Source organism: Ostrinia nubilalis, chromosome 30 (assembly GCF_963855985.1).
Source record: "Ostrinia nubilalis chromosome 30, ilOstNubi1.1, whole genome shotgun sequence".
Lineage (NCBI taxonomy): Eukaryota > Metazoa > Arthropoda > Insecta > Lepidoptera > Crambidae > Ostrinia > Ostrinia nubilalis.
In genome coordinates this window covers 6,823,113-6,847,310 of record NC_087117.1, presented here as the reverse complement: position 1 = coordinate 6,847,310, position 24,198 = coordinate 6,823,113, and the positions used below count along the sequence as shown (strand labels likewise).

The following is a 24,198-nucleotide window of genomic DNA, read 5'->3' as shown; positions in this document are numbered from 1 at the left end:
TTAAAAGGTAATAAAGTTCAAAATATTGTGGGAAATATATTCCCAATGCTGTATAAAGGGTTAAACTATGTAAATTTGCTGTAAGTATATCATGTTTGTTTCAGAACAGCACGTTGTTACAAGATGTCACTGTTTACCTTGATGCCATCCTCTGTAAAACAAACCTTGACCTTGCTCTTATTTTGAACGATATTAGAGTCACTTTTGCAGCGATCTCTTACGCTTGATATGCAGTCATAAAACGAGAAGATAAGCAGTAAGTTACAGTTCAGTGAAGAAAAGAGGTGAATACAATCTAAATAAATCCGAATTGGTAAAGGTCACGGGAAGAGGCTGGATGCGGGCAGCGCAGGACCGTTCATTGTGGAAAACCTTGGGGAGGCCTTTGTCCAGCATTGGACGTCATTATTGGCTGAAACGAACGAACGAACGAAACCCGAATGGTACTTTTAATTCCCTCTTCTTTTTATATCGCAAAACGCTAAAGTCTTGAGAAAGTAGTGACTAAAGAGCCAAGGTCTTAGGGCTATCTATTTTCATTTAATTTGACGTTCATAAGTGCCAAATCTTGGTAACAGCTGATTAAAAAGACATTTCAACACTTGGTTGAGTTGACAATGTTGGCATTAATACAGCAATAACTTAATATTAAAAGTTGACCCATTCGTCCTAGACGTTCTGTTAAAATTAGAAAATATGGCCTCCGCAACGCAACACACCCTAACAACAACTACATTAAAACGAATCCTATACAAGATACTGCGCAGTTGAGCTAAAACTGGCTTGTTTACATGCTAGCGATAATAATAATTGACTTAATAGACAGAACAAACGGTCTTGGCGACTTTTGAGAAAAACAACTAAAAAGATCCATTTGAGCGGTGAAAAAATAGATCAGTGCTGCCAAATTTATTTTAGTACAGGTTTGAAAGGTACAAATAAATGTATGAATGAAATAAACGTAGGTAGTACTCGCACGTGATTTTCTAAATATATTCTGTACCAGATTCGGGCTGAAGCTTCGCCAGCATAGAATTAAAATTCCTTTTACAGGATCTAGCTGTGCTACTATCGGGACTATTTCCACCTCTCGTTCCCACCACTGCAACTCCTGTGTAGCCAGGATCTACAGCTTGACCGCCACAAAAACCCAACCAATGAACGTCAAGTTTGTCCCGGGGGAAAGTTAAACTGTCATTGTACATCTCAGAAACTTTCCTTACATTAGGAAAACCTTTTTTAAGATGCTTGAAGTATTAAATTTTGCAAACTTCCATAAGTAACAAGTCTTTCTCTAAGTTTTCGAAATGATACTCGGTAGGAAAGATGCAAAATCGTTAAATTTCCATATCTACAGTTACCGGTTCGCTCGTGAGTCTACCCGCAAAGTTGATTTCTAATTTCCAGTCGTTATCTAATTAATATAATACATCATATCATTTCATCGTTTACTAATTACTATAATTACTGGAAAGCTATTTCGACGTAAAATAAAAAGAACACAGATGGATTGAAAAGGGAATTTCGTAATAAAAATGAATAAATTTAAAATCCAGAAGGCATTGTTTTGATGCATTCGAATTTCTGAATAAAAAAATGAAATTAAAAATGTTTTACACAAAAAATAAATAGAGGTGGACTCTTTTTTGAAAGTGCAAAGAAAGTTATAAGACCTAATGCAGGTTGCAGAACTTGCAGACCAAGAGATAAGCTAAGTTAAATCAAGAGGTAAGATAGCCAGTTCCTTTATGGTTGAGGATTCCGGGTGAAGCTCGCTTCCACCTTCGCCCTGATCATCACTCACCATCAGGTGAGATACAGGCCAATAACGCTCAGTTGAAATGTATCTGAGTTCCAACAAAACAAATCAAAAATTACTTGGTTTTAATTTTTTATATTACGCTTAGGACCGTTTCGGATAATTGGCGATTCGGTTAATCGGCGTTCGGATAATCGGCGTTCTACTGTAGTTGCAAGTTGCAACGGATCGATTTTTGATTCGACCAAAATGTGCCACTCTCAGATCATAGAAGGGAATAGATGTGAAACGGGGGCGTGGCGCGTGTCTCCGCGATATGCCCAGAAACGAACATCGGCCGCGTAGCTAGGTTAGTCGCGATTCAGTCGTACTAAGGAAATGTTCTCCGATATTTTGGATAATGCGTCGTTACGTGCAATAAAACAAGTGAAACGAAGAACTACAGGAACGATGGAGTCATTTACTACATGTAAGTATTGCAAATCCATTGGTATTTTGCTTATAAATAAAAAAAACTAAACATTTTTACGAACGAATTCAGTGCCGTAACAGTTACTGCGATATCGAAATCAGTGGTGATAAAAATTCTAACACACTTGTACATTGACGATTTAGTTAGCAACCACTTTATGTCATGCTCAACTACTGCGCAATGTATTTAATTTCTTCCGATATCCACTGTCGTGTGAAAATACACAGTACGGCCGCATGTGCCGGTCGTAACATAGTGCCGTGCTCGTGTTCTAATGCGGTTTCCTATTATCGATAAATAGAAGTAAATTATAATTTTCTATTTTGTAATTTTCAATAAAAAAATGATGTGTTACTTACGATTATAAGATTTTACAAAAAAAATAATAACAGTAGAAGTAATTAGTAACTGTCAACTATGTAATTACTATAAGAGCTAGTTGAAAGCCTAATATAGGCATTATTTTTGATAAACATATGCGGTACGCAGATCGCCATAATTAAAAAGTAAATGCGTGATAGTAGTTAATAATAACATAATAATAAAAAGGTTTTCATACATATTTAAGCATTTTGTGAAACCAGTTTTGAGCCTTGCCCCTAGCGATTTAAAGTATCGATATCTTGTCGACTCCATTTTATCTTTGTTCTCTCACTAGCATTTTCTTAGTGTGCGTCACGTAACGCGGCCATTGATTGGCCATAAGGCACGCCTTCTGGCCAATCACAGCACTTTTAAGCCGGTTGCACATGTTGTCGTAGACTCACAATCGCTTTGTTTTTACACAGTTGAATGTGTGTGTGGGAGCTGTGGTGGGGGAAATGTGGGGACACTGGTTCTCGTTGTAGTTACGCGCGACTTCATATCTATTCTCTTTCTATGATCTGAGAGACCGACTGATCTTGGTCTGTAACCCGCCTATCTAGCTTGATATTCTGTTGACTAAATAAATGTAAGCAGAAATAAATTGACCTATGCCCGTTTTCACCATTAATCCCTAATTTTTAAGAATGAAAACAAAATTCCTGTTATGTGTTACCATAGGGGTCACTTACAAATTAGGGATTGATGGTGAAAACGGGCACTAAGTACTCTTTTAAACTAGTGACTACGAAGGGAACTAAGGATCGGCCGGGGTTTTAGGGAGCTTGTCAAACTGGTTTTGTTTTCACCCTTGCCCTTACATCCTTTGTTCACGTTTGCATTGTCCATATAATATCCTTTTTTGTTGGCAATTTCATTGTAAAGTTAAGCGTAAATCGTATAAGTGAATATTACGCTTCAATAAAATTGCTATTTTATTGAACACGTTCAATGATTCAGAACCTTGCAAGCCGTCACTCTGTCTGGTTTTCAGTAACTAACTCAACTATTTTTTTTTATTTACTGGTGTAGAACAAAATATAGATCACCTAACAGCCAACACTGATTTAAACCACATAAACTATGTACGCGAAGACCTACATAACATAATAATATTATGTATTTAACTCAGATCATAGAAGGGAATCAAAGACTACTAGAAGGGAATTTAAGATGGCTACAAAAATATGATTAAGTTACTTAGTTAAATATTTTTCAAAACAATTTTGTGTCTTTTTTTCAGCATTTGCTTCGCCTTCTACGCATTGTATACCATATAATCTTAGATTAATAAAACCTAGATGGATAGTCTTCATACAAACGCTTCGTCAAGAGTGAGGCAAAAATCTTATGTCATTAGTGTCAATTTTGTTGGGGAGTGTAGACAGTGAAGGCGATTTTCCCGAAAGTAGGGAAATTTTTAATACGTTTTTAATTATTTTATAACTAACAAAAACAAAACGCATCATGTACTTATTTATTTATTGAATTCAAAGTACCTACCTAATTACAATAAGATAAATCGACTGAAGAGTCTCGATTTCATAAAAAAAGGAAGTGTATTTGTACGGCGAACAATTGGGAAATAAATTTTCTTGTTACTGGTATCATTCCCGTATTTAATTTTTGAAAGCCAAATTCAAGCAAAATACGCGTCGTATCGTAGTACTTACTTATGAAATGTAACACTGGTCACTTTCTTTAGTTTTTCTGATGTATTTAGACACCCTTTCACAGCACAAACCGTCTTAATTAATTAAAAGTCGTCGAACGTGTTTACCAATTTTTCACTTTGACAGTTCATGTGACGTTTACGAGTAAGCCATTCTGGCTTACTAAAATCTGCCTCACCTTTCGTGCACTGACTATCTATCTAGGTTTTATTAATCTAAGCATATAATATTATACCTAAAGAGTGTAAAGAAATGTTTGTATGTATGTAGGAAAAACCTATTTAATTTTTATACGTAATTCTCCGCGGTCATGAACTTGGTTAAATGGTGTGGTTTTGTCATATAGAAATACTACAACAAGGTAGGTATAATAAGAATGAACGTTCTTTTTAACGCATTATTTAGCTTCCAGCGTGGAAATCCAGCCAGTTTTGGCACTTCGCGTTGTTTGGTTTGGACAGCGATTGGGACATAATATTTTTCTTAGATTTGTAAAAAGAAAGTTTTAATACACTGTCCCATTTATTGCCCCGAAGCAGTGATAGGGTTAAGTAATAGGCTAATAGGGCAGTTTCATTTACCTATTGCAAAAAATAATTACCTCTTCTGTTACTGATATCAAAATAATATCAGATCAAACTGGGACATGTAAAAGCATTTTTTAAGAGCTTATTTGCAAAATAAAATAAACAGGTAGGTAGGTACTTTTATTTTTCTAATAGCTTGAACGGCTTGTTCTATGTCAAAGCGAGAGCTTTCTTTTGCACTCTCTTTATTATTAACCGACTTCAAAAATGAGGTCCCTTGTCATCCAGATTCCAGACCTCCAGGTAAGCCCTTATTCCATTTATAGCAATGATCAATACAAAATATTCGCAGCGCGACGTTGCCGCTCTTACCATGAAAAACATGGCACTCTCTAACCACCTCAAACTGACATTCATTCAAATATCAACTTTAAAACTGAAATATAAGAGCTTATTTCATAAAACCGCTTCGACGCATTCGTCTTTCTAGAACGTACAATAACGATGTAAACAAGTTCAGCTGTTATATGGAAACCTGCCTTATCGCCAAAAGATAAGGTATATTTTAGCATGTGGGACGAACAAACGAGCGTTCTGTGGCGTAATGAAGTAGATACCTACGTGAAGGCAAAGCAATCACGAATTCATGTTGAACCCAGTTTATAATAAATACTAATGGTTTGTTCGATACTAAATAGTAAAATAGCGTTCGGATTACTAAGAAAGCATGTTGAGAAACAAATCTCTCTTAGTTTTTAGCATTTTTCAATGACCTCTTTAGGTAAACATGTTGCAGCGATTTTTCAGACCGCTAACGCCATCTATCGCGTTCACTTGCAAACATTTCTGAGTATACCGTTATTTTTAATAGCACAGATGAATACCGTAAAGTTAACGCTAAAAAGTTTCAAAGTTGCGAAATTAAATTATTAAAAGCACTTACCATCATCGTTGTCCGATTCTAGGTATTCTTCCACGTACTCGACTTCAGTCGGTTGGTTATTTTCAGTGGCCTGTTCTAAAGCGGAGTAGGCCAAAGGGTGCTGTTTCCGCAAGTGAGTTTTCAAATTGTTTGTAGTAGTTTGATAAGACAAGACTTTATCGCAAATGTGACAGGATGCGAACCTCTCTTTCCCCTCTACTGGGGAGAAATACCCCCATATCTCAGTGTTTCGTTTAGGACGTTCTTTAGCGCTAGTTTTTGTTCTACCAGGAGCAATTTTCCCAATCACAACCGAGTGCTTTCTCTGCAAATGTATTTTTAGGTTATGTATCGTTGCATTGTAATTGTAAACATTGCTGCAAACGCGGCAAGTGGCCCGCCGTTCGCCGATTTCATCGGTCCCGCACTTGTCAAAGTAGTCCCAAACATCGGTGCTTTCGGATTCCATGATTAACGTAACGCTATCCGATAAAATAACGCGCACTAAAATACCAGGATAGCGTCCACGAAATACTGCAATAACGAGACGGGATGACACATGACGGTACGGAATTTTTATTGTCTGTGGCCACGTTAGTTCTGTCTACGAATGTTGATGTGGTGGCGCTGTGATCGCTTATGTAGCTGTTACTTTACTAGGTATTTTCTATTGAGTGGCAATATTATGAAGATATTAGACGTTGCAATCCATTGCACATGCTGAATAGTAGGGAATTTAGTGCAATGATTTGTATGGAGACCCCTCCACTTTGGTATAGAAGGCTCATTTTTGCAACAGTGGTTCTTTGGGTGCTCCTGAGTGGATTTCCGTCGATAGACATCGGGAGCCCCCCCTGTGGTAGCAGGGGGAGGGGGGGCAAGTTTCCTTCCGCCGCGCTTCACTTTAAGGCCCATATCTTCAAAACTATGGGTATTATGGCAAGTGTGGTATCATTTTCGGATAATTAAAGGATGGCGAATTCATTTCTAGAACAAACTTTTTGCCTTTTCATACAAAAAAATTGAAATATTGAGTAAAATTCACAAAAACCAAAAAGTATTTTTTTAAATAAACGTCGTTTACTTTTAAACCACTGGAGATAATCTAATAAAAAAAATATGACCTGAAAGCTACATTTATCAGGATTATAAAAATATAACATTGTATGGTACTTTTTTCGCAAAAAGTAGGTGAAAAAAAATTTTTCTTCAGGACAAAGCGGGCGAATTTTATTGCGCATCGGAAAAAAATATTTATTTTATCCATGAATTCATACTATTTGGTTCATGAGCAAGCAAGGATTATTATTTTAGAATTTATTTATAGTTGCTGGCACATCAATCTACCATAATTTGTATTTTTTCGTCAATTGATTTTGAACTCTACGTGTGAGACATAAGGTTGAAAATAGCTTAAATTCATTTTAATATTGAAAATATCATAGAAGAAAGCACTATATAAAGAACTTTAATTTGTCTAAACGTCTTAATGATTATTATTATTTTAATTACCACTTTTATTTCTACATACAATTGTACCAGTGATTTAACGGAAAGGTAAGTGTGAGGAAAATGAGGTTTCACAATAATAGTACAGGAGATATTTTTAGCACAAATGTTACGGCTGTGACCGTTTTAGTTGTTTTTTTCAGACAGCACCAGCTTCTGCACTACTTCTTGCACTTACATCTCACCATTTCCAGGCAAGCCTCGGCAGCTACGGGCAAACCGGTCCATGTAGGCTCCATCTTGCTATCGACTCTGGTCCACCCCCAACCAGTCGGGTAAAGGGAAGACTCGAGTCGGTTGCTTGCACCTGATCCTATACGCGAATCCCTTGATATACTGCCAGTAGCCAAGGCTGATACAAAGCTGCTGCTGCTGTCTGGGTTATCTTAAGTAGGGCCTAAGCTAAGCTAGATCTAAGCGTAGTCCACAGCGACCACAGTCCACAGTTTGCGTACCAGTAATTGCTTGGGCTTAGGTACCTTTTATTTCCCTGCGTGATCGAATCAGAAATGACATAGCCCGCAGAATCGCTAAAATCAAGTGGCATTGGGCGGGGCACATAGCTCGAAGAGCTGATGGCCGCTGGGGCAGGAAAGTTCTTGAGTGGCGACCACGAGCTGGAAGACGTAGCGTGGGCAGGCCACCCACTAGGTGGACCGACGATCTGGTGGATCTGGAAGGTCGCGGGAAGTACCTGGATGCAGGCGGCGCAGGACCGGTCTTTGTGAAAATCCTTGGGGGAGGCCTTTGTCCAGCAGTGGACGTCTTTCGGCTGAAACGAACGAACGAACGAACCTTTTATTTCCGCTTAATGAGTTTTCTCCATGACCCTGTGTTTCCCTTTAGGAATGATTTGGAGAGGTTTATCTTATATCGTTGGAGCTTTTCCATTTAGCACTGTGCTTCTTGGATATGGCCATATTATGGCCATGAGGTATGCCGTTAGATAAAGGATAAAGTATCAGTTCTGACCTAATAGGTATCGCCTCTGACCCTAGTTTCGCTAGGCTGTCGGCTCTCCCATTGCATTTTGATCCGTGTATGTCCAGGTATCCCACATCAGGGACACTTTCATGCCTTCCGAGTTTGTTCATCTATTTAGAATAATTCTAGACTCAACCTTCACTGAGGCGATGGCTTTTTGTTTGAGTGCTGCCTGGCTGTGGATCAGGATGTAAATATTGCGTTTTTTACACCCCTGTTCTTTAGTGCACACATATCATAGCGTAGAATTCAGCTTGAAACACTGTAGCAAACCTCCTTAAGCGTTCACTATGTTCGAAGTGTTTACAGTAGACGCCCGTTCCCGTTCCCAAGGCCATATTTACAGTGGCAGCGTAAGTCCTAAGGCACCCTCTGGTAACCCCCACGATTTTGGGGTTACCTACCGATTCCAAGATTGAAAGACAATGACATAGACCGCAGACTTGCTATGCAGATGCGCCAGTGAGTACTAATCTGTGCGACATGTGTCACCCTCTGATGCTTGGCACCCGGGGCGTTCTTTGTCTTCGTGACTTTGAGCTTGAACCAGATTAGGCTGTTCTGTTGGGATTTTGGTCCTCTTTTTAGTCGTCGCTTGTTCAAGATCTATCCACTTACTTATCAGATCAATTCAAGGGGTTCGCGTATAGGATTAGTTGCAAGCAACCGACTCAGTCTTCCCTTTACCCGACTGGTTGGGGGTGGACCAGAGTCGATAGCAAGATGGAGCCTACATGGACCGGTTTGCCCGTAGCTGCCGAGGCTTGCCTGGAAATGGTGAGATGTAAGTGCAAGAAGTAGTGCAGAAGCTGGTGCTGTCTGAAAAAAACAACTAAAACGGTCACAGCCGTAACATTTGTGCTAAAAATATCTCCTGTACTATTATTGTGAAACCTCATTTTCCTCACACTTACCTTTCCGTTAAATCACTGGTACAATTGTATGTAGAAATAAAAGTGTTAATTAAAATAATAATAATCATTAAGACGTTTAGACAAATTAAAGTTCTTTATATAGTGCTTTCTTCTTATGATATTTTCAATATTAAAATGTATTTAAGCTATTTTCAACCTTATGTCTCACACATAGAGTTCAAAATCAATTGACGAAAAAATACATATTATGGTAGATTGATGTGCCAGCAACTATAAATAAATTCTAAAATAATAATCCTTGCTTGCTTATGAACCAAATAGTATGAATTCATGGATAAAATAATTTTTTTTTCCGATGCGCAATAAAATTCGCCCACTTTGTCCTGAAGAAAAATTTTTTTCACCTACTTTTTGCGAAAAAAGTACCATACAATGTTATATTTTTATAATCCTGATAAATGTAGCTTTCAGGTCATATTTTTTTTATTAGATTATCTCCAGTGGTTTAAAAGTAAACGACGTTTATTTAAAAAAATACTTTTTGGTTTTTGTGAATTTTACTCAATATTTCAATTTTTTTGTATGAAAAGGCAAAAAGTTTGTTCTAGAAATGAATTCGCCATCCTTTAATTATCCGAAAATGATACCACACTTGCCATAATACCCATAGTTTTGAAGATATGGGCCTTAAAGTGAAGCGCGGCGGAAGGAAACTTGCCCCCCCTCCCCCTGCTACCACAGGGGGGGCTCCCGATGTCTACCGACGGAAATCCACTCAGGAGCACCCAAAGAACCACTGTTGCAAAAATGAGCCTTCTATACCAAAGTGGAGGGGTTCTTGCACTAAATTCCCTACTAGAAAGCTTAAATAAATATCACAGAATCAAGGATTCGTCAAGAATAAAATTATTGGGATCTAGGATTACTGGGAAATATTCTACCCATAGTTGGTTCTCGTCTTACTTACGTTATTTTATAATACATAATAATGTTAACATCTAATGGAATTATTCACTCGCTTCAATTTGTAATGAATTTCAAGCCTTCGAATGGCAAATGTGTAGCATCTGAGCTACTAGCGCCCTCAGCGTAAACACATACAGTTTTGATTATTTATTATCTGTGAGCAATCATGACAGTTGATGTCAGCTGTTTAGGTTAGAGCGGGAAAAATTGAAATTTATTTCGGAAGAGGTCTACTTTTCCTGTTTTTTCATCCTACTTTCGTAGTAAAAAATCATAATCAACGATCAATAAATTCATTACACTTTTTTTCTTAGCTACTTACTACCTATCTCCTTAGGATGGGACACAATGGGGAAAACTATGAATAATTGAACACAATATTTAATACAAAATTTACATTTATTGGTTTAAAAGCAGTTGGTTAAAGCATTTTTATGATTTTTCCTACCCCCTGAGATTCTATTACACTATGTTTAACAACTTTTAATATACATGTACAATAATAATTATAATATAAGCTGTACAAGAAAATATATGTCCATACCTACCTTGATTATGGTATGGAGGTATACCTTTATCGATTATAGGTTTTTTTTATGCACAAGATTTTAAACGATGCTAATAAAGTTACGTCCATTGATATTTGACATCAAAATACCTACTTATATAACAAAAACTGTACTAGTCCTTTATTTACCTACAAGTTTTTTTATACAGAACAAAGCAGGTATTTGACCGCAATCGCACCTGATGTTAAGTGAGATGCAGTCTAGTACGGTATATATCTGCCCTGGCCTGTATACACAAACATTACGAGGTCTCACAGTGCGCGTGGACGCACAGGGTGACACACGAACCAATCACAGAGCTCTATTCAACCATATATACCACCACCTTACGTAAGTCTGTCGCCATAACAACAATGTTAACAGCATTGTTGTGTTCTGACAGTTAGAGGTAAGATAGCCAGTTCCTCCGTGGTTGAGGATTCCGGGTGAAGCTCGCTTCCACCTTCGGCCTGATCATCACTTACCATCAGGTGAAATACAGGCCAAGAGCTTCCTCATTGTGGATAAAAAAACCTATTCACTTTTGCCTTGAAAAACGTTAACTACATAATTTATAACAGCTCATGGTTTTTCACGACCGTGATTTTGATCCTGTATTTAGGCCAGGATAGAGTGAGAGGCAGCATTATAGGTTCTGGAGATTGCTTGCTCGCTTCCTCATCGGAGTCCGATTCTGAGTCGGTTTCGGCCAGTTGGGAAAGATGGGAGACCTTTTTGGACATGTCTTCGGCTAGCTCCTTTGGTATTAGCACCTGGAAAGAGACAAAAGAGTTTTTAAATTACAATCTTAATTGCGGTAAAATGTGGGTTTAATTTAAACATTCATTTGGTTTTCTTTTTTTAGACAATGATTTATTTAAAATCACACCGTACGAATCAGTTAAAGATATTTGCGAATATGCACTAAAGTATTTATGAATATTCGTTTTTTTTATGCATAACAAGGCAGGTATTTGACCACAATCGCACCTGGTGTTAAGTGGGATGCAGTCTAGGATGGTACATTTATCTGCCCTGTAAGTGCCTATTCACTCTTGCCTTGAAGAGGCCCGTATTATAGTTTTCGGGAAAGACAGCAGCAGGCAACGAATTCCAGTCCCTAGCTGCTTTTTTAACTTAACTTTTTAACTCTTTAAAACTTGTTCAATGATGATGATGTAGCTTAGTAAACGTGGTGTTATGTAACACCATCAATTTCATGTCGCAGAAACCGTTGCTCAACCTTGTCTGTGTGATAAGGTTGATGACAGCGTTTAACCTCGCTCTTTGCTGTGCTTCCCTCCATTTGGCGTTCGAGTAAATGGTAAATAACAATGTGGAATGTAATTATAGTATAATTTAATAGGTTATGAGCACTGCTTTTTGCAAATATTTTGCAAGTTTAATTGTAAAATGTTTGTAATAAGACTAATAAAATTATGTAACTTATCTCAGCTTCTCTTCACAATAAATGTTTGTTTGTACACAGACAAAATTTAAACTAAGTTACTGCGTGGATATCTGTTATTGGCTTTCCATAGTGTTAAGTGTCTAATGTTACATTGAAATCTGTAAGCTGTTGATGTCCCTAATAAATAAATAAATAAATAAATAAATAAATAAACTAGAGAGACGGGTGCTCCTGCCTCTGACGATGATTAATCCTATTAAATGAAATTAGAGAGGGTTGTGCTTCTTCAGTAGAATAAATTATCTGACATTGATGGAGCTTAGTAAATTGTGTGGTGGATGATTAGAATCTCGGCAATAAGAAAAGCTGTAGAGACTAAAAGACGTGAATTGTCACTAGTTCGACAAACACTCGTGGCAGGGGAACCATAAGTAATTTTGGAAACAGAGATGCACAGTCGCTAATATTTGATTAATTATAACGTATTATAAACAACGCTATGGCTGCCTCTGTGTGACGTCACCCACAACCAGTGTGAGTGCGAGGGAAAACGTGATATGTACTGTTTTATCATTACACCGCCTGCCACGAGTTTGCGCAGAGTATAATGAGAATAAAGGATGGACGATGAACCCTAGTAAATTAGAGATACATCTTACCTTATCCGGCCATATCCGGCCCGCCACTGCCATCAATCCGGCCCGCGACAGCTTAAGACTAAGCCTATGTTTGCATAGGTGGGCAGAAAAATATTGTTAAGGCCCTTGCAACATACCGAAAAAAGTTTGGAGGCCCCTGCTGTAGACTATTTAAATGAGTGTCGTGTGCATTATTAGCTGATTTACCATCGGCTTATACCGCTACGTCTGCTATGCGACTGACTCCTTTTAATCTCACTGATGTCACGTGACCTCATCGTTTGTGTGAAACAGTGCATTATTTTTTAGTACTTGGGTAAGAACACCACAATATTGATGCTATATCGTAAATAAATAAATACCTGTAGCCAAGCCCCGCTGGCGGCTAACGGATGCGCGGGCGTGGCTATAGCGCCGGCCACAGAAGGCGGCACCAGCGTCACTGCTCGCTGTCCTTCCCGCCATGTGAAATGGCGACTAACTAACCTCATAATGATACCTTCAGTCAACTGTCGCTAGCAGTTAGTAACCCTGGTAATGAGGGCTATCGTTTTTATACTTTACAGTTGGCACCCTTGGCGATTGACAGGACCTTACTCTACAGTGGCGCCATCTTGATGAGTGCAAATGCGATAGTCCTCCTACCAATTTAGGCTCACCAGTTGGTGCCACTGTCTTCGCTACTAGCAAGTGACAGGACCTTACTCTACAGTGGCGCCAACTGGTGAGCGCTAAAACGATAGCCCTCATTAGGGTTGACCTCCTTCTGTGGTGCCTATTATACTACTAGCGGCCGCCCGCGACTTCGTACGCGTGGATCCCGTTACCCTTAGGGGTGGTTTCGTAAAATCCTTTCTTAGCGGATGCCTACGTCATAACATCTACCTGCATGCCAAATTTCAGCCCGATCCGTCCAGTGGTTTGGGCTGTGCGTTGATAGATCACTATGTCAGTCAGTCACCTTTGAGTTATATACAGGGTGGAATTTTGTAATGCCACCTGGAGGGAAAGTACCCTTAATACTGTAGATAGAAAATTTTACTCAAAGAAAACATTCCTTTATTTTTGAAAAGAAAGAGAACTGCATTCAAAGATTTCTAAAAATTTGCCTGCTACACCTGGGAATCGAACCAACTAAAATCTGTTAAAAATTACACCCTGTATTTTTATTGCATCGATCGTTAGTGTTAAGCATAAGGATGAAATCTCTTCAGGTGGCATTACAAAATTCCACCCTGTATATTTAGATGACTTACGCACCTGTAGCCAAGCCCCGCTAGCGGCTAACGGATGCGCGGGCGTGGCTATAGCGCCGGCGACAGAAGGCGGCACCAGCGTCACTGCTCGCTCGCCCTCCCGCCACGTGAAATGGAGCCTAAATGACCTACGATGATGTTGCTATCTCATTCGTATATGATGATGTTCCTTTGTTCTATTTTTTTCTTTTTGTGTCAAATAAAGTTTTTCTTATCTTATCTTATCTTATCTTATCATTCGTACCAAGCACGAGCGTCCCTTCAGATTAGAGGGTTGTGCTCCAGTAGAGGAGACTAAATGACCTGATGATGATTGTAGTCCAGGGGCCTCCAAACTACGGCCCGCGGGCCATATCCGGCCCGCCACTGCCATCAATCCGGCCCGCGACAGTTTAAGACTAATGCCCGTTTTCACCATCAATCCCTAATTTTAAGTGACCCCTATGGTACACATTACAAGGCATTTTGTTTTCATAGAAGTCACTTAAAAATTAGGGATTGATGGTGAAAACGGGCATAAGCCTATGTTGCACAGGTGGGTATAAAAATTAAAATTGTTATGGCCCGAAAAAAAAATTATGGCCCTAAGGCTTCAAAGTTTGGAGACCCCTGCTGTAGGCTATTTAAAATTTTAAATGAGTGTCGTGTGCATTATAAGCTGATTTACCATCGGCTCACCGCTACGTCTGCTATGCGACTGACTCCTTTTACTCTCACTGAGGTCACGCGACCTCATCGTTTGTGTGAAACAGTGCATTATATTCTAGTACTTGGCTACAAACAACAAAATAATATAATCATTCTTACCTGTAGCCAAGCCCCGCTAGCGGCTAACGGACGCGCGGGCGTGGCTATAGCGCCGGCCACAGAGGGCGGCACCAGCGTCACTGCCCGCTCGCCTTCCCGCCACGTGAAATGGCGGCCGTGGGACACGCGACCACTGCAAAAATAAAATAGAATTAGAAAATACTATAAAAGTGAGCGACTAGTAGCGTCACGTAACAAAACTTCAACGACAACAAAACACTAACCCCCTTACTAATAAAAAATTACACAGTTGTTGAACACTGTTTTAAAATGACATTTCCATACTAAACGTCACTTTAAAACACTGATCAACGAGCGTGTAACTTTTTATTAGTAAGGGGGTAAGTTGCGATCCTATCGAGTAATCGTTCTATCAAAATGACCCCTGTGAATACGGATTTAGAACTGTTTTTCAATTCTGAACGTCAGCGAGATCTTGACTGTCAAAATACGTGAATTAGGCCACAAAGCATTTCTATGTAATGTAACGTTCGTACATGTACGAATGGTAGAATACAGGTAAAATGTACGATTGGTTCGTGAAAAGGTGACACTACACTAGTACATTTCATAGAGCGGATGTTCTGTTACAAGTAAATGCTCTAGCTAATACTCCCCTTTAGCTTTTAGGTTGCGATTAGAGCCTTAGGGTCACAAAGTAATGTAGATTTACTATTTCTAAGATTCTCTGGGGTAGGCACTGGACCATTTTAGAGTTCTGGGCTTGTTGTAAATGTAAGGAAACTGGAAACATTGAATTTTTCAATAGATCCAGTTCATTCTGTAATCTATTATTGATACCGTTTGAAAGAGCTTGTGAAGCACTTTCAGGATCAGTAACCAGTTTTTCGACATCTTGTATAGTTTAGAAATAATCGCGTGAGATCACTTATCGTTTCCACCTTGTATACACGCACGAATGTATATTTTAAGGACTCACTCTATAGCCAGTGGTAGCAAGCTAGCGCCTTCTGCGTTCATGACTATGTGGACCTCGTCGAAGTATTCCACGAGCCCTTCACTGCGGGAGTCCTGAAATAATAAATATTAAAGGAATTACAAAAAGTGTAACATCATTGTAACTGCTTGTGTGAGTGGCAACGCCTATTGACTCGCTACTACAAACTGGCGGGTAGGTATATTCTGGTCCGTGAGCACGTAGAATTTTGTCCAATGACCCCAAGCTACCTATCCTTATCGCTCGCGCGTAATTATGTTGCTGTTGCGCTCGCACACTCACTGCGGGCGCCCGTCGCACAGTCGCGACAGCAATATAATTACGCGCGAGCGATAAGGATGGGTAGCTTGGGGTCGAGTCTACAGGCAATAATAGCCCAACGGTATAGGCGTAGGTTAAAAATAGTATTTACCTGCATTAATTCTGGCACATGCGGCAGTGCTCTCTCAATGCTTGACATTTCGAAGCTATCTGTCGACATGTGACCTGGAAACGAAAGAGAAAGAAAATCAGAATAAATTGAGTTGAGTATTAATTAATAAAGAATGTCAATGAGGGTTTTCGCGATTGAAAAATCCGCCAGATGGCAATACGTAGATGCGAGGTCCAAATGCTGCGTGATTGGTTATTTTTGACATGACATTGACAGATATGTCAAAATCCACCAATCACGCAGCATTTGGACCTCGCGTCTACGTATTGCCATCTGGCGGATTTTTCAATCGCGAAAACCCTCATTGATTAGGGTGTCAACTACTCTTTTGTTTGGGGCCCCAAGGTACCTCACGGCGTTTTAAAGGTTCGCTTGGGGTTTCTAGTGACCCCACAGTGTTCAAAAGGTCTGCTTGTCAATCAATCAAAATCAAAAATATTTATTCAGTTTAGACCACAAGTGGCACTTATGGAGTCCACCACTGCGATCAAAAGGGTCGCTTGGGGTCCCCAGTGATCCCATTGCGTTCAAAAGGTTCGCTTGTGGTCCCCAGTGACCCCACTACGTTCAAAGATTGCTTGGGGTCCCTAGTGACCCCACGGCGTTCAAAATGTCTACTTGGGGTCTTCAATGACCCTACAGCGTTAAAAAAGTTCGCTTGGGGTTCCCAGTTACCCCACGGCGTTCAAAAGGTAAATCAAATCTTCCATACCTTCAGGTCCAGTCCGTTCTGAACTCATGCTGCTAAGTCCTCGCTGCAGCGTGTCTTTAATCTGTTGTTCGACACACGCCGGCAGCTCGGGAGGGCTGGGTTCTGCTTCTGTGGGGGCCTGGAATGAGTAAATACCATTTCAGGATTGAACCAAATCTTTAAGAGTTACCATAAACCCATTTTGCATTGGGCATTTCCTTTGCTGAGTGGTTCTGACAGAAGTGGCAGAGTAAGGCTTGTTTCAGATGTACCACAACTACAAAAGAGTGTTACTCCTGCGTCTGATCCTGCGTCGCATCTGACACTTAATAGGGTGCGAGGTTACCCCAGAGATAGGGAGGCTGAGGAGCAAGTTTACCCCACTAATGGGAGGCTGGGGTGCTAATTTACCCCACTGAGGGGGACTGGGGGAGGGCTGAGGTGCAAGGTCACCCTACCAACTGACGCTAGGGAGCATGGTTGCCCAACTTATGGGGATTGGGCTTTCTAGTTTCCCCTAGAGATGGGTTTGGGGTATCTAAGGGTAGCTGGGGTGACAAAGGGGCAGCTGGGGATGTAAACTGACCTCAGAGACTGGGGTGTAAAGAAGCATTAAAGGGGGCTGGGGTGCGAATTTACCCCTAAGATGGACGGGCTAGGGCGTAAAGGAGCTTTATAGACGAGTGCAGTGCAAACTTACCCCAGATATAAAGGATGGGGTGTAAGAAGCTTTATTTAGGGATGCTGAGATGTAAAGTATCTTTGTTAAGGGGGCTGTCCGCTGACCGCTGTCTGTGGAGGAACACTATCAGAATTTGTGGTCGCGATCCTCATCAGTGAAGGACTGAGGAAGAAGAAGAGGTTTGGGGGCGGTAATCTAATGCTACATACCCCTGCGACGGCGGCCCATTGCAGCCTCGCCGAAACTCCAGCCAGCTGAGCAGGCGCGCCCGGTGCGAGCCGCACGCCGCGCGCAGAAACTCGGCGATTTACTCGAGTCACTAACCATGAGCCTGCGTCACATCTGATAGGGAATAAACACGCGATTTTTACAAGTTCGTTCGTTTCAGCCGAAAGACGGCCGTTTGGTGTAGTGGTTCGAAACGGACTACTATTCCGGAGGTAGCGGGTTCGATTCCCGCACAGTACAAACATTTGTGTGCATGAACATATTTGTTTGTATTGGACTGGGTGTTTTCTATGTATAATATTTTATGTATGTATTTACAAAAAAAAGTATTTAAGTATGTTTATATCCGTTGTCTAGTACCCATAGTACAAGCTTTGCTTAGTTTGGGACTAGAAGCGCAGTGTAAAATGTCCAAGGATATTTATTATTATTATTAGACGTCCACTGCTGGACAAAGGCCTCCCCAAAGGATTTCCACAAAGACCGATCCTGCGCTCGCATCCAGGCACCTCCCGCGACCTTCACCAGATCGTCGGTCCACCTAGTGGGAGGCCTGCCCACGCTGTCTTCCGGCTCGTTCAATTATTACAACAAGGCAATGACTAAGTTTGAGAGGCCTTTGTCCAGCAGTGGACGTCTTTCGGCTGAAACGAACGAACGAATGACTAAGTACTTAGTAAATAAGGGACTAATGTCCGTTTTCACCATCAATCCCTAATTTTTAAGTAACCCCTCTGAAAACAAAATGCCTGTTAAGTGTTACCAGAGGAATCACTTAAAAATTAGGAATTAATGGTGAAAACGGGCCTAAAGAGACTTTTTCATGTTTCATATTTCATGTTTATTTCTAACCCAATAGTAGGTACTTCAAGACAAATAGTTGCCGTCATCATTAAATCAGCCCCAAGACGTCCACTGCTGAACATAGACCTTCTCTAATGATTTCCGATGAACCAGTTGGCAACGGGCTGCATCCAGCGCCTTCCTGCTACATTTATGAGACGGCCCATGGGACAGCAAGGTTTTGAAGTGGAAGCCACGTATACGCAAGCACAACGTCCACCCACAAGGTGGACCGATGACATCATAAAGGTAGCAGGAAGGCGCTGGACGCAGGCCGCTACCAACCGGGCAACATGGAAAGCATTGGGGGAGGCCTATGTTCAGCAGTGGACGTCCTGGGTGAGATGATGATGATGATGAATATTGATTTTGCGCCATAATCCTAGCCCGTCATGTTACAAAAAATAATTTTAAAACATTACCTCGGGTCTTCACTAATGAGTTTTAAAACGTCGAAACCAGATCCTCTTTGCGCTGCCCTCAGCTCCCTGCCAGTGCAACCCACTAACTGAAACAATATAAGGTAAAAATATTGTATTTAATTACATTTATTCGGGGGCTAAGGGGGTGTCTTGGAGGCTAGGGAGGTCTTTGTCTTGGAGGCTAGGGGGATCATCAGAGCGTCTTGAGGGCCACGGGGGTTGTTTTGTGTTTGAGGGGGTTAGGGGGTGTCTTGGGAGCTCGGAGGGTGTCTCGATGGCTAGACGGGTGTCTCAGGGGATAGACGGTGTTTTCAGGGTTAACTAAGGGGGACTAGGCGATGCAGGGTGTGTCTAGGGGGGCAGTCAGAGGAAGTGGGGTGTCTTGGGGGGACTAGGGGGTGTCTTGGGGAAGGCTAGGGTGGTGTCTTGGGGGAGGCTAGAGAGTGTCTTGAGGGTTAGGGGGTGCCTTAGGGTGTTGCTTGGGTGCCACTGACCTGCAGGAACTGGACGGCTCCATGCGGCGTGCGCGCGGGCGCCAGCTGCGGGTCGCTGCTGACGAGCAAGTGTCGCACGCGTGACTAGACGGTGTCTCGAGGGTGTCTTAAAGGGACTAGAGGGTGTCTCGTGAGCTAAGGGGGAGGGTCTAGAGGGACTAGGGGGTACAGGGGGTATCTTGGGGGGCAGTCAGGCCAAGGGGCTTGTCGTGGTTGGACTAAGGGGCGTCTTGGGGGAACTAGGGTGGAGTATTGGGGGTCTAGGGGATGCTTTGGGGGTTAGGGGTGTCTCGGTGGCTAGGGGGGTGTCATTAGGGCTAGGGGGGTGTCATGAGGGCTAAGGGGGTTGTCTTTGGGCCTTAAGGGGGTTGTCTTTGGGCCTTAAGGGGGTTGTCTTTGGGCCTTAAGGGGGTTGTCTTTGGGCCTTAAGGGGGTTGTCTTTGGGCCTTAAGGGGGTTGTCTTTGGGCCTTAAGGGGGTTGTCTTTGGGCCTTAAGGGGGTTGTATTTGGGCCTTAAGGGGGTTGTCTTTGGGCTTTAGGGGGTTGTCTTTGGGCCTTAAGGGGGTTGTCTTTGGGCCTTAAGGGGGTTGTCTTTGGGCTTTAGGGGGTTGTCTTTGGGCCTTAAGGGGGTTGTCTTTGGGCCTTAAGGGGGTTGTTTTTGGGCCTTAAGGGGGTTGTCTCGCCGGTGTCTATGCCACTGACCTGCAGGAACTGGACGGCGCCATGCGGCGTGCGCGCGGGCGCCAGCTGCGGCTCGCTGCTGACGAGTAAGTGTCGCACGCGGGACTAGACGGTGTCTCGAGGGTGTCTTAAGGGGACTAGAGGGTGTCTCGTCAGCTAGGGGGACTAGGGGGTATCTTGGGGGGGACAGTCAGGCCAAGGGGCGTGTCTTGGTGGGACTAAGGAGCGTCTTGGGGAAACTAGGGTGGAGTATTGGGGGTCTAGGGGATGCTTTGGGGGTTAGGGGTGTCTCGGTGGCTAGGGGGGTGTCTTGAGGGCTAAGGGGGTTGTCTTTGGGCCTTAAGGGGGCAGTCTTTGGGCCTTAAGGGGGTTGTCTTTGGGCCTTAAGGGGGTTGTTTTTGGGCCTTAAGGGGGTTGTCTTTGGGCCTTAAGGGGGTTGTCTTTGGGCCTTAAGGGGGTTGTCTTTGGGCCTTAAGGGGTTGTCTTTGGGCCTTAAGGGGACAGTATTTGGGCCTTAAGGGGGTTGTCTTTGGGCCTTAAGGGGGTTGTCTTTGGGCTTTAGGGGGTTCTCTCAAGGGCTAAGGGGGTTGTCTCGCCGGTGTCTATGCCACTGACCTGCAGGAACTGGACGGCGCCATGCGGCGTGCGCGCGGGCGCCAGCTGTGGGTCGCTACTGACCAGCAAGTGTCGCACGCGGGACTAGACGGTGTCTCGAGGGTGTCTTAAGGGGACTAGAGGGTGTCTCGTGAGCTAAGGGGGAAGGTCTAGAGGGAATAGGGAGTACAGGGGGTATCTTGGGGGGCAGTCGGGCCAAGGGGCGTGTATTGGTGGGACTAAGGGGCGTCTTGGGGGAACTAGGGTGGAGTATTGGGGGTCTAGGGGATGCTTTGGGGGTTAGGGGTGTCTCGGTGGCTAGGGGGGTGTCTTGAGGGCTAAGGGGGTTGTCTTTGGGCCTTAAGGGGGCAGTCTTTGGGCCTTAAGGGGGTTGTCTTTGGGCCTTAAGGGGGTTGTTTTTGGGCCTTAAGGGGGTTGTCTTTGGGCCTTAAGGGGGTTGTCTTTGGGCCTTAAGGGGGCAGTCTTTGGGCCTTAAGGGGGTTGTCTCGCCGGTGTCTACGCCACTGACCTGTAGGAACTGGACGGCGCCATGCGGCGTGCGCGCGGGCGCCAGCTGCGGGTCGCTGCTGACGAGCAAGTGTCGCACGCGTGACGCCGCGCGCGGGTCAAGCGGCGCGTGCCAGGATATGTGGTCGCCGGCGCAGAATTTGTTGTCTGGAAAAAGACAATGATGTCTTAAATTAAAGGCTGCCACGTCATGCAATGTCTTTATTAATTTTTAAGCAAGATTTGGCAGTTATTAAAATATACAAATATCACGGTATGAACCGTTGGACAATCTGATTCAGGGGGCTAAAGGGGCAGGGGGGATTTTATGGGGGTTAAGGGACAGTTTGGCCTAGGTGTTTGGTATGAGGGAGGGGGCGCAGTCCGGCCTGGGGGTAACTTGGGGGTAGGGGGGAGTAAGGAAGGTCTTAGGGCGTTAGGGGGTGTCTTGGGGGAGCGGGACATAGTCTGGCCTAGGGTGGGTGTTTTGGGGGGCATTCTCGCCCGAGGGGCGCAGTAAACACTCACTATAAGTAAACATGTATCTAGCAGTCGCCTGCAGCAACGCAGCGGGCCATAGCGGAGGCGATGAATGTCCATCGGCGTGCAACCGAAACGTCAGTTCTAGACCGAGGCCTGATGACCCATCGCGTGACGGCGGATGGACCCGTCCGTCTCCGTGGAGGTCGGATATGCCGAAACTGGGGACAATACAAGAAATAAATGAAAAAAATATCTCATAAAAGAATTTTTTTTCTGCAAATAGTGCTTTGACAAAGAGTAAAAGGGCTGAACCAATTTTAATTAAAAAACCGTGTCCAAACCTGTTTACTCGTTGTATGGTGCTCTGTTGTACAGTCAGCAGTACATCAGACTACACATTTTTGTTTCAAATCAGCACTTAATATACGGACAGCTTGATCTACGTCATTTATGTGTAACTAGCTTTCCGCCCGCGGCTTCACCCGCGTGGAATTTTGTCTGTCACAGAAAAACTTTATTGCGCGCGTCCCTGTTTCAAAAACCGGGATAAAAACTATCCTATGTTCTTTCCCGGAATTCAAACTATATCTATGCTAAATTTAATCAAAATCGGTTCAGTGGTTTAGACGTGAAAGAGAGACAGACAGACAGAGTTACTTTCGCATTTATAATATTAGTATAGATAAAGTTTTCAATAATGAATATAATTATGTAAAAAACTAGATAAATAAAAAAGCGACATCCCAGCCTCTTTTTTATTTGAAAGAGCTAAAAATTTGACATCCCGTCAAACATTCTGCAGTTTGATCAATGAATGAATATTTTTCTTTGGCTCACCTGACGTAATGCCAGTGTGGAGGTATGTTCTCTTCCGGTTTGCCGGGGTTCCAGTACATACTGATATAGTCCAAAGGATCATGGCCACCTAACCTGAAAAGATATATTTTTTTCGAACTATCAAATCTGAGCCAGGAAGAGAGTTTGCTGGAAAAAGATCAGCAATTGATTGGCTCTCGAAGACAACAAACAAGTGGCTTATTGTTTTCGAACAGATTGCCATAAGGCAGAAAATACATAAAAAAAAAACTATCAAAAATCGCGGAACATACATGAGGGTGATTTGAAGAGCCCTAGTGACGCTCTACCTCTGGGCTTCGGCTTGACACTACTTTTTGGGACACCCTGTATTAGTGTAGATATAGTTAAAAAACCTTAAGGCTGAGTTGCACCACCTAGCTTGCACGGTAACGATTTTCGATAACCAATGTTTTTTGTATGGAGTTTGACAGATTTTTGACGTTTGTTAAAGTCAAAGTAAGATGGTGCAACCCAGCCTAAGTCTTAATATGTATTATCGTCAGTTTTGTTACAAAATAGCACTGTAATACTAGTTGCTATGAGGTCCCTCAGATTTTAGCTTGACATGCCGTCATTTGTACATACCAGTATTTCAGCCTAGTCGTAACTTGCAAGGGGTTTGGCTGATCAGGATACAGTCTGGAGTACACCTCACATAAGGCTTTCAATCCAGCAGGCATTGGCATTCTGTCTGAAAATAAATTACGGTGATGTTAGTTAACATTAATCCGAACTCTTTTAAAAGTATGTAGGCCCTTTTTAAATGCAGGCCGCTACCAACCGGGCAGCATGGAAAGCATTGGGGGAGGCCTATGTTCAGCAGTGGACGTCCTATGGCTGAGATGATAATGATGATGAGGCCTTTTTTAGGGCCTAATACGCATTCTAAATATATCTTGTGCTACTAGGACTTTGAGAAAACATATTGACTGGTACGGAGAAGTGGTATTCCACTTATAGTCGATATGTTTCTTTCAGTCAATGTATTTCTTGCTAGAAATGCAGTACTGTTTTACTATTGTGATTGCTTTGGAAGGTTTCTGAAATGAGTGATAGCCAGTAGATACTTACTACTGACAGTACTTTTAACAGCATGCAACTGTACAATTACAGTATCATTCGATCAAAATTAAATAATAATGAAGTTGAAAGCCGAACTTATGAGATCCAGCGCTATTATCAGACTATTCCGAATATGTACTGAATGCGAAACTTGACTATCAGTTCTATGTTTTCTGAAAACCATGCTGTAAGTTTCGAATCCATCAGTTGTTTTTTCTTTTCTTTTGAACATACTCGCTCAAATTAAAACTCTTCGACTATAATGATCGTTTTTAGAAAGTATCTTACCAGTCTGCCCCATTTGGTCCCTAGACGTGTCCTGCATACATTCGTCCTGCGTGTGCGCAGCCTGCGGTTGTTGGGCGTCTACGAAGGCTAGCGCGCTGTTTCGCACCACCCCAGAAGGGCTTGAAGGCCCAGCGCCAGACATGGACATAATTCTAGATTTTAATCAATTTATTTGGTGTTTTTTGGGCCGAAATCCCTTTGTTTGGTCCGGAACTGTTTGATGGAAATTCCAACCTTTTTGAACATTTGACAGATGACAGTTTG

General features: G+C 42.3%; 3 protein-coding genes across 5 annotated transcripts in view; all 3 read right to left on the bottom strand.

The window, feature by feature from the left end:
• LOC135085981 (uncharacterized) overlaps window positions 1–6,262 on the bottom strand; it is a 52,487-nt gene extending 46,225 nt beyond the window's left edge. Inside the window, exon 1 of the mRNA XM_063980768.1 lies at window positions 5,738–6,262. Coding sequence (XP_063836838.1) covers window positions 5,738–6,185 — 448 coding nt within the window. The 5' untranslated portion in view covers window positions 6,186–6,262. The remainder of the gene's footprint in view (window positions 1–5,737) is intronic.
• The window catches only part of LOC135085974 (uncharacterized), a 100,463-nt gene that overhangs the window by 41,031 nt on the left and 35,234 nt on the right, over window positions 1–24,198 (bottom strand). The gene's annotated exons all lie outside the window — the stretch shown is intronic.
• Window positions 10,431–24,172, bottom strand: LOC135085956 (suppressor of fused homolog). Its single transcript, XM_063980741.1, has 15 exons — window positions 23,935–24,172; window positions 23,170–23,275; window positions 22,564–22,656; window positions 21,772–21,944; window positions 21,266–21,411; window positions 20,758–20,841; window positions 20,164–20,247; window positions 19,462–19,545; window positions 18,968–19,053; window positions 17,684–17,816; window positions 16,814–16,931; window positions 16,081–16,154; window positions 15,651–15,742; window positions 14,711–14,843; window positions 10,431–11,371 (listed from the first exon to the last, which is right to left on the bottom strand). The coding sequence occupies exons 1-15, from the start codon at window positions 24,080–24,082 to the stop codon at window positions 11,171–11,173; spliced, it is 1,755 nt and encodes a 584-aa protein (XP_063836811.1). The 5' UTR covers window positions 24,083–24,172; the 3' UTR covers window positions 10,431–11,170.